This window comes from Olea europaea, chromosome 18, assembly GCF_002742605.1.
Source record: "Olea europaea var. sylvestris chromosome 18, O_europaea_v1, whole genome shotgun sequence".
In the NCBI taxonomy this organism is placed as follows: Eukaryota; Viridiplantae; Streptophyta; class Magnoliopsida; order Lamiales; family Oleaceae; genus Olea; species Olea europaea.
In genome coordinates, this window is record NC_036254.1 from 20,883,894 (window position 1) to 20,895,003 (window position 11,110).

Below are 11,110 nucleotides of genomic sequence, written 5' to 3' on the forward strand. Positions count from 1 at the left end.
ACAACAATCTCTCTAAAAACAAGGAGATAACGACGAATAATCTCTCTTGTAATAGGAGAAAACAAGTAGAAAAAAAGAACTTAGAAGAAAAACAATAAATTTTCTCTCTTCTCTTCTCTTCACCTTACAATTTTCTCTCTTAATTTTTCCTCTCCATATGACACACCCTTTTATCTCAAACTCTTGCCCATATTTATAGTGAATTTTAACCTCCATAATTTCTTGGAAGAGTCAAAGTTCTACCACCTTCATTTGTTAGAATTCTCTACACATTTGCCTTTCAAGTAAATGGAGAAAGAAAACTTGAATTTCTCATCCTCATTTGTATGCATGCATGGAGTCTTTCTTACTAATTAAGATATCAACAACCTTATCAATTTAGTCAAAAAATGTGGCTATCATTAGTTGGAAACTTCAATTTTGCCACCACCACCACTTGCATGCATGTATCTTTCTTGCTTGGCAATTAAGAAAGTGGCTTATCCTTTTATGGTCAATAAAAGTGTCTTTACTATTCAACATTTTTCCCACTTAAAGTCACTTTTGTTGACCACTCCAATCCTTCCCACACTTGTCATTTCCATGCTACTTACGTTTTTGCTAGGCCAATGGAAGATCGACACCATGTAAACTTGTCAGTTCCAATTGGCTTTGTCAACATATCAGCTAGGTTGTCAGCTGTATGGATTTTCTGTATATCCACACTTCCTTCCTCCACCTTTTCTCGAACAAAGTGATATTGAACTCGAATATGCTTTGTCCTCTGATGAAATGCTGGATTCTTTGCCAAATGCAAAGCGCTCTGACTATCACAAAATAGAGCAATCTTCTCTTGTTTGTGTCCGAGCTCGTCCATTAACATTTGCAACCAGATTGTCTCTTTGCTAGCTTGTGTAGCTGCCACATATTCTGCCTCCGTCGTGGAAGTAGCCACGATAGACTGCAGTTTCAAAACCCAGCTTACAGCTCCTCCAGCAAGAGTAAACACATATCCTGTGGTGGACTTGCTTTTATCAAGATCACCTGCATAATCTGAATCAACATAGCCTCTGACAATAAAATCTGATCCTCCATAACATAATGTAGCATTTGAGGCACCCTTGACATATCTCAGGATCCTCTTTACAATATTCCAATGCTCTTTACCAGGATTTGCCATGTATCGACTGATCGCTCCCACTGCTTGTGCAATGTCTGGTCTTGTACAGATCATAGCAAACATCAAACTACCCACTGCTGATGCATACGGCACTCGAGACATCTCCATCCTCTCTGCTTTGCTGCTAGGACTCATACTTGAGGATAACTTGAAATTAATAGGAAGAGGGGTAGAAATTGGCTTACAATCTTGCATATTGAAACGACGCAAGATTTTCTTCAAGTAGTTTTTCTGACTAAGCCAAATCTTTCTATTATTTCTATCTAGGTAAATTTGCATCCCTAGAATCTTGTTTGCCGGTCCCAAGTCCTTCATATCAAACTCCCTAGCCAATTGAGCCTTCAGGTTTTCAATACGATCTTTGTTGGGGCCTGCTACCAACATGTCGTCAACATACAACAGCAAGATAATGAAATCATTATCACCAAATCTCATGTAATATGCACACGGATCTGAACAGAGTCTGTTGTATTTAAGGCTCATGATGAAGGAATCAAATCTCTTATACCAACATCTCAGCTCCTGTTTGAGACCGTAAAGAGATTTGTTCAACCTGTAAACCAAGTTCTCTTTTTCTTTTTCTTCAAAACCTTCTGGTTGGAGCATATAAATTTCTTCTTCAAGTTCTCCATGAAGAAATGCAGTTTTCACATCTAACTGCTCCAGGTGTAAGTCAAATGTAGCACACATCGCCAGGACTACTCGAATTGTTGTGATTCAATGCCTTCTTTCTGAGCATATCCCTTCACCACCAGTCTCGCACGATACCGCTTCACTTGATCATTGCCATCTCGTTTGATCTTATATACCCATTTATTCCCAATGGCCTTCCTTCCTTGTGGTAGTGAAACAAGATTCCACGTCTTGTTCTTATGAAGAGCTTCAATTTCTTCTTGCATTTCAGCCATCCACTGAGAAACTTCTTGGCTATTTACAGCCTCGTGGAAAGTTGATGGCTCTCTATCTTCTGTCAGTAAGCAGTATGCAACATTACCTTCCATAATGTAATCTGAGTGCCAAGCCAGTTTTCTTTTCTCCTGTGTTGATCGTCAAACATCTGGAGCACTAGATTCAGCTTGTTCTTCGTGCTCTAGTGTTGCTTCAGAAGTATCTATAACTTCTCGTTCGTCTCCAACTTCAACTGTAGTAGTCTCTGGTTTTTCTTTTGAAGTGCTATCATTTTCTTTTTCCTGCATTTTGCCTTCCGCAAATATGACATCTCTGCTGATTATCACCTTGTGGGCAGTGGGATCCCACAGGCGGTACCCCTTCACTCTATCAGCATACCCTAAGAAAATACATTTTCTGGATTTTGGATCTAACTTTGATGTTTCTTGGGTGTTGTACATAACATACACAGGACTTCCAAACACATGTAAGTGAGAATAATCAGTTGGTTTACCAGTCCACATTTCCATAGGCGTCTTCAGATCAATTGCGGTTGATGGCGACCGATTGATCACATAACAGGCGGTTTTGACTGCTTCTGCCCAAAATGACTTGGCTAACCCCGCAGTTCTCAACATTGCCCTTGTTCTTTCTAACAATGTTCTGATCGTCCGCTCTGCCACTCCATTTTGCTATGGAGTGTATGCCACAGTGAACTGCCTCTTGATACCTTCTTGTTGACAGAAGTTATCAAATTCATCACCGGTATATTCTCCTCCATTATCAGTCCTCAGACACTTGATCTTGTTTTCAGATTCAAGCTCCACACGCGCTTTGAATATTTTGAAGACTGCAAAAATGTCTGCCTTCCTTTTGATTGGATACACCCAACATCTCCTGGAGTAATCATCAATAAAAGATACAAAGTATCTTGCACCTCCTAGGGATATAACCGGTGCTTGCCAAACATCGGAATGGACCAGCTCCAAGATAGCTTTACTTCTAGCAGTGGAACTGCTGAATTTCAATCTGTGTTGCTTACTAGTAACACAATGCTCACAAAAGGGTAATGAAACCTTTTTGAGCCCTGGAAGAAGCTTTTGTTCTGAGAGAATTTTCAAACCGCGTTCCGACATGTGAGCAAGTTTGCGATGCCACATCATCGTTAATTCTTCTACTGAACCTGTCGATGCGACAAATGCTTCTCCTTCTTGTAGTGTCTCTCCTTTAAGCATGTACAAATTTGCAGCTATCTTTTCCGCTTTCATCACCACAAGCGCGCCTTTAACTATTTTCATGATCCCATCTTATATATGGGTCTTGCATCCAATGCTGTCCAATTGTCCTAGAGACAATAAATTTTATTTAGGCCTTTTACGTGCCATACCTCCTGGATAGTACTAACTGTACCATCATACATTTTCAATTTGATGGTACCAATACCAGCGATCTCCAAGTCATGATCATTTCCTATAAACACAGATCCTCCTGGGATAGTTTCGTATTGATGAAACCATTCCCTTATTGGTGTCATGTGCCATGTAGCTCCTGAATCCATAAGCCAAACATTAGAATATTTCTTTCTACCTTCAACAACTGTTGTTGCCTCGCTGTATAAAATTTCACCATCATCTAAGGTACTTGCTACACAACCCTGAGCTTTTGATATCTCAGGACCTTTTCCTTTAGCTTCTTCATTCTTCTTGAGACTCCAACAATCCCTTTTTAAGTGCCCTTTCTTGCCACAGTAATGACACTTGGCATTTTTCTGGCTCCGTTGATCTCCCTCTCATCATCGTTAAAGCTTCTGCCTGATTCGAACTTGTCAATCTGTCCTCCTTGTTCTTGCGCCTCCTTTCCTCTTCAAGAACAGCAGCTGCAATATCATCGAAGACTAGAGTTACAAGATTGTTGGTTAAGTTGATGATGAGTTGATCATACGAATCTGGTAGACTTTGAAGTAAGATTTCAGCACGTTCACCAGTCTCTATATTATGCTCCATTGATGTGAGTTGTGAAAATAGAGTGTTGAGGGTGTTGATGTGGTCTGTCATCGTAGTTGACTCCATCATCCTAAGGGTGTAAAGTTTTCTCTTTAAGAAGATTTTGTTGTGTAATGATTTGGCCTCGTACAGCTTTGTCAGCGTATCCCATATCTCTTTGGCCGTCTTTTTCTCTGTCACACTTGACAATACTCCATCTGCTAGTGCAAGGTGCAGATTAGCAACTGCATTGCTATCCATCTCATTCCACTTAGTATCGTCAATAATTTTCATAGGCCTTTGTCCAATTGCCGCCAAGCAGTTATCTTTTCTCAAAACTGCTTTTATTCTCATTTTCCATAATGAAAAATTGTTCTCGTTGAACTTTTCAATCTCATATTTTGTCGCCATTTTTCACCAATACTATGATTGAACAACGACCCTACACAGAACCTTGCTCTGATACCACTGTTGGGGAGAAAACACGTGGGTCGAGTTTGGTTGACAAATAATGGAATTGAGAAAACACAGCTAAAAATGGACACAGGTATTTACGTGGTTCACCCAATTTAGGCTACGTCCACGGGCAAGTATGGGAGGATTCACTATAGTAGGAGAATTACAACAATCTCTCTAAATACAAGGAGATAACGACGAATAATCTCTCTTGTAATAGGAGAAAACAAGTAGAAAAAAAGAACTTAGGAGAAAAACAATAAATTTTCTCTCCTCTTCACCTTACAATTTTCTCTATTAATTTTTCCTCTCCATATGACACACCATTTTCTCTCAAACTCTTGCCCATATTTATAGTGAATTTTAACCTCCATAATTGCTTGGAAGAGTCAAAGTTCTACCACCTTCGTTTGCTAGAATTCTCTACACATTTGCCTTTCAAGTAAATGGAGAAAGAAAACTTGAATTTCTCATCCTCACTTGTATGCATGCATGGAGTCTTTCTTACCAATTAAGATATCAACAACCTTATCAATTTAGTCAAAAAATGTGGCTATCATTAGTTGGAAACTTCAATTTTGTCACCACCACCACTTGCATGCATGTATCTTTCTTGCTTGGCAATTAAGAAAGTGGCTTATCCTTTTATGGTCAATAAAAGTGTCTTTACTATTCAACACATAGGAGTAATTTTTACGTATGCTGCAGAGGACAGGTAATTTTGTGTTCGTGGACGCTGCAAGTGTAAAAATTAAATATAAACGAGTTCCAAGAACTATCCTACTGAACCAAAACAAACTCTGTACATCTCCTGTTATCCATTCTTAATAATTTAATGGCACACAATCTTGAATTGGCATACATAAATTTCTTGTTCAATTGTGGTGGTCACAGTGACCATGACATTGAAACGTCCTATATAGGTGCAATACTTCCCCAAACTTCGAAGTCTAGTGTTGCGAAAATACTACCATTTGAAGAAGATGAAGGTGATATTACAACGCTTTTGATGATTGGGTACACGGGTGCGCAAAATCTGTCATGAAGACCGCTATGCAAATTTAGAAAGAACAAAGAGAGATGGGAAGTTAAGTGCTCGAGATCATTCTCTATCGCCCGCCACTCTTATGGTAATCATACTATACGAGTATTTCAGAATTTTTATTTATTTACTTTATTTTGAACAATACTTTTCTTGCAGATACATATTTCTTGTGCGGTGTATTCCATGAGCATTAACTTAAAACACGTTTTTGAAAAACCGAGATGTCCGCTTCAAGCTTCGCTGAGTTTTTTGTCCTCTAATGAAAAACTCAGGCCATGGTGGGACCCAAACCCAGCACAACCCAGTTTTTCTGGCAAGCCGAACACATCACAGGCCTGTTTTGAAATCGACTTATAAACAAAATGACTTTCTTCAGATTATTTTATCAACATACAAACAAAAAATATACAAATATATAAATCCACTCATTCTGAACATTTTCTTTGTTCTTTCTTGATGTCAATCCTCCAAAACACTAATTTCACTCCTTGAGCATAGTGATGGCAACGGGGCGGGTTTGGGGCAGGGTATCCCCATCCCGCCCCACCCCGTTTGGCCAAAACCTCACCCTGCCCCGTGCCCCGCCCTGCCTTAGACGGAGCGGGGCGGGGACAGGGCAACTTTTTGTCCCGTTTGTTGCCCTGTTTAATTTTTATTTTTATTTTTTACATTTTGAAAGTTTTGAATTATGTTATTTTTAAATAATAAAATACAAATTTAAAAATGATTTTTTAACGGATGAATTGTCTAGAAATAAAATTATTTTTAATTTTTTTTTTTTTTTTACTTTTACTTCACGGGGCGGGGCGAGGACCGCCCTGCGACGGGGCGACCATTTACGCCCCGCCCCATGCCCCACAACGAGACGGGTTTTTTTGCCCCATTCGAGACGGGGCGACACTAGGGCGGGACAAATTGCCATCACTACTTGAGCAAAAATCAAATGCCTTGATCATTCATATTAACACATTATTTTGAGAACAGTTAGCCACCTACATACAAAACACCCACTCCTTGAGCAAAAATCAAGTGCCTTGATCATTCATATTAACACATTATTTTGAGAACTGTTAGCCACCTACATACAAAACAACCCCCCTCAGTTTCGTCTAACAAGACAAACCACTAACTTAATAAAATCCTACATGCATGTATTTGGTATGCACATAGAATTTTGTTACAATGAACAGAGTTTAGCTTATTTTCCTCTTCTGACACTATCAAATACTGTCAAATCCTTCCTACCAAATATGTCATATGTATCTTCAACGGCCACCTTAAAGATTTGACAACACGGAACAAGAGTCAAAATAATAACATTTAGACGAATAGAAGACGGCTACATTAATCCTTGCAGCATATTCGCTTGAGAAACGAGTCCCAACAACCAGGTTCTACTTTTGTTTCGGTCGAAATTATGGGGTCCTTGAATTTTGCTTTCTCACTGAGTACTTCAAATGACTCCACGAGATTCTGAAGCCTAGCCACAAACTCAATCAACAGAGATGTAAATGTTGAGAGTGACAATGCAATTGCACTTTCATATGTTCGTACTTCACGCTCGTTGAGAATGGTATCGCCAATAAGTGAAAGCCTTGATGGCCACAATGTTTGGTGTTTGAGCATATCTTCTCCGGAACCCCATTGAGAAACAGAGAGATTGGTGCTCATGTTTGGATTCTGCAGATCGTAGTTTTTAAAAGAGTAGGTTGATTTCAGATTGATTGCACTAAGGGAATTTATCACTAATGGTTTGCTTTCGTTATCCTTGAGATCTTGAAGGTGCTCAGGGTCTTTAAATTTCCCAGGCCGTTTTACACTTTCCCAGCTCTCTGCATTTACCAAAAGATAAGATTTTTCATCAATCTTCAGTTGCAAATCCTCAGCAGCAGCATGAACATCCTGGAGGAAGTCTCCCGGGGCTAGTTTTTCCATCTTTTGTACTTTTTCTCCAAGCACTCGTAACACTTTAGCACCTTCATTTCCAACCCTCTGAATCTCATTCTTAAAAACCTGTCGTAGTTCAAATGGTGCCTACAAACACAAAATTTAAGAGAGCATAATTCAGTAGCTACAGGTTATTATTTTTTCTATTGAGCAAATGGCTATGTAAGCATTCTAAGCTAATTACAAATCGTATGACCTTAAAACGTTTTTTCAAGCATTTTTTTAAATGCCATTTCTCTGTCATTGAATTGTTTTCTATAAACATGAAAGTAACGAATTCGCTTGCTTAGTTGTGGACTCAAACTAAATCATCATATTATAGCCAGTGTATCTTTGGTTAGGAGGTAAGGTAGCTTTACGGGACCCACCCACCATCCAAAAAAAATAAAAATGAGAGAAAATAACACCAGAGGACCATTCAACCTATTTTGGACTCACAAAAGACCATTTAAGAATAAGAGTTGTCATCAATTAATCAGATGTTCACCAAGAACGAAACTTTATTTCCTTAGAACTAGAAGACTGTTAAAACATCAGGAACTGGAGGCTTATAAACTCATTCAAGTCTGCAAGAAAACAAAACTGGGATAGAACCTAGTCGTAATCAACAATCAGATAGGGATTGGCAGTTAAGTGGAAATTTTCAGTGGCCAAAAGTGCAGTCTGAATATTGACCGGTTTTTGGTTAATTAGGTTGCGGAGGGTTCACAATTGTAATTACTTGTACTCCTAAGTTCGGAAAAGAAATACAAAATCAAAAGAATATAAGTTTGCCATGAGAAATGACATTGAGAGCCAAAAGAGTGACCGGAACTCAATCTCGCTATATTTCTCAGTTTCCCATGTCAACTTAAGTTTATCACCAGAATTTTATCTATAATGTACACAGACTAGAATGCTGTACTCATAATCCCCCCTTGGGGCTGCAATGACACCCCCACATAAGCTTTGATTTTTTATCTGTAGATGAGACTGTCTAAAGACTTCCATTTATTGTGGGAGAAAGAAGATCGAGATTTAATAATTCAACTAACATTTATTTTATCCCCTTTTCACCAACACAGTTTAAACTAATATAATATCTACAGAAAAATCTGGACATATGGTTCATATCATCCTTACCATAATGTGCCTTTTTTTACCAAGCAACTTAATCAAGCCAGAATCAAATATTAAATGATAAAGCAATAAACTGAGCATCATAAAGATCAAGCCTCCTAATTTTCTATGATAAAACAACATAACCAATGCAAATTGTGTGCAACTACAAGGAGATTGATGGGGATAACCAAAATTTACGGCAATCTGATCATGATTGCTTTATTTGACCCTTTAACCTGTTTAGCAAACCATAACAGTAAAATGAACTGAGGTTCTTAAAATGGGGTAAGGAGCTTGGCTCGATAATTAGAAAAAGCATCCAAATTCAAAAGTGATTAGAATTTGACTTAGGCAGAGCACCTTTCAGATCTTTCAAAAGATAAAGTTTAAAAAATAATAATGAGAGAGAGAGAGAGAGAAGAGGCCAAAATTGAGCTCTGTATAATGCTTGGCAGATAAACTGAACTGAGGTTTAGCACCCTAAAGTTGGTTTACTCATCTAGTTCGTATTGCTAAAACAAGGATGAAAGGATAATCTAGACCTTGAGGAAAAAGTATGTAACTGTATGACAGTAATGATCTGCTGAAATACCTGTATATGGGAAAGGATACTTCCGTGCATAGCCATAACCATAAATGCACAGTGCCTTAGTGCACCACTAACTTTGACGTATTCACTCCAGGGATAATTGAACATTTTGTAACGGCCATGAGGTGGTTCCCATATGGCAAAACCCAGCTGAAAAAATATAACATTGAATCCCTTATGAGAATGAAAATCTTTGGCTGAACGGACCTAAGTACCGAAATATAAAAATGTACCAGAGAATCCTCTTGGCTTGTAGACTCTACTGCAGCTCTATATCCAGTGTACAATGGATCATCAGAAGCCTGATAGACGAGAATTTTCGAGGGTATTCTGTCATACGCAGAACATTGCAAATACATATTGACGCAACCTATATAAAAGGCACAAAATGTTACTCGACATATTTCCATTGCACAAATAGGAAATAGCAACAAATATTTGATTACAAACATAACAAAAAGCATTTAGATGCTATAAGAGCACAACAAAATCCTCACCTTCCAACGAAGTGGCGACGCCCTTAAAATTTTTCACCACCAATTTATGCAGATCCTCGCCAGCCCAAATGGGATAAACACATAAATTAATAAGTAAACAAATACCAGCTCCAAGTGCAATTAGAAGTAGTCTAGAAACAGCTGTTTGCACAAAATCTGAAGTGCCAGATACGAGTACAATACAAAATGTCAACAAGAAGACTCTAAATCCATATTCGTATTGCTTCATCGCAGGGTGCAACTTCAAATAACTTGCAAAAAAACCTAAAAGATAATGAAACCTAATCAATTCCAGTTTCCAAATTCAAAACTAAGGGAAAAAAAAAAAAAAAAAAGGGTCAAACGAACACAACTTTAGTTACTCATCAGTAATTGATACAATTTATACCAGCAATAAAAATGCTGATCACGATCACAACTTCTTGAAATTTCCCCACCATTAATGACAATTCAGCAATGCCCAGAGCCAGTGCTCCAGCCGATATTGTCCCCAGTGCGCGATTAAGTCCTTTGTTCAGCGTAGCTCCTGTTAAAAAAGTCAAGAAAATGAGCAAATTACATAAAAAATTGGGGATTTGAAATATTTGAAATAAAATCAATAAATACCTATGCTGAACTCGAACACGACAACAACAGTAAGGATGGCCCAGATGGAGTGTTTGCCAATATAAGGAAGGGGTTCTTTGAGGAAAATAAGGATTGAAACAAGCGAAAGAGCAGAGGCGACTTTAGCTGCAAACACCACTTTTCTTGGATCGGAACGACCCATCTTATAAGCCTTGGCCGCAGTTTCTTGAACATTGCTACACCATCTAGAAAATTTTTCCTGGGCCGATCGAAACAACCAATGTAAACAACCTTCATGTCCATTATAGGATGCATCAAATTCTACGTCGGAATTATATTTTCTGGACAGCAATTTTTCTCTCCCTCTCTCGACAAAACTTTGTCTTAAAGATCCAAAATTGGCTGCCATAATAATTTCTTGGAATATCAAAAATAAGGAACATTAAAAGTGGGTTTGCGATCTAAAGTCCAAATCATTGCCTGAAAGTTGTGAAAATTTGTCAGATATCTGGATCGAGTTATTGGAATTTATAAGTTGAATATGTAAAGATTTTGGGTTAATCCAACTAGAAAGATTTATTAGCCTATTAGGAGAAGGTATGGCTGGAACTTCGTTGGTTCCTTCCTAAAGATTCAAGCAAAATTATACGTAGGTTATCATATTTTTGTTATTATGTCAATTGGTCCACTATCTAAATTTTTCCTTACATCTAAGTACCAAGATCAATTTTTTTTTGCAATTTGGTCCCCACTAAAATATTATGCTCACTTTGATTCTTCATGTTGAGTTCGACCTCACGTTTTACTAATAAATATTTCAAAACACTATCCATATACTAACCTTAAGACTGGACATTATGAGAAAAAAAATCAAAGCAG

At 38.1% G+C, this 11,110-nt stretch overlaps 1 protein-coding gene across 1 annotated transcript; it reads right to left on the reverse strand.

Moving 5' to 3' along the window:
• Positions 1–6,465: 6,465 nt before the first annotated feature.
• LOC111367756 (aluminum-activated malate transporter 4-like) lies at positions 6,466–10,831 on the reverse strand. Its single transcript, XM_022988798.1, has 6 exons — positions 10,271–10,831; positions 10,053–10,190; positions 9,665–9,928; positions 9,401–9,537; positions 9,171–9,317; positions 6,466–7,564 (listed from the first exon to the last, which is right to left on the reverse strand). Exons 1-6 carry the CDS (start codon positions 10,638–10,640, stop codon positions 6,875–6,877), a joined length of 1,746 nt encoding a protein of 581 aa, XP_022844566.1. The 5' UTR covers positions 10,641–10,831; the 3' UTR covers positions 6,466–6,874.
• Between the last annotated feature and the right edge of the window lie 279 nt (positions 10,832–11,110).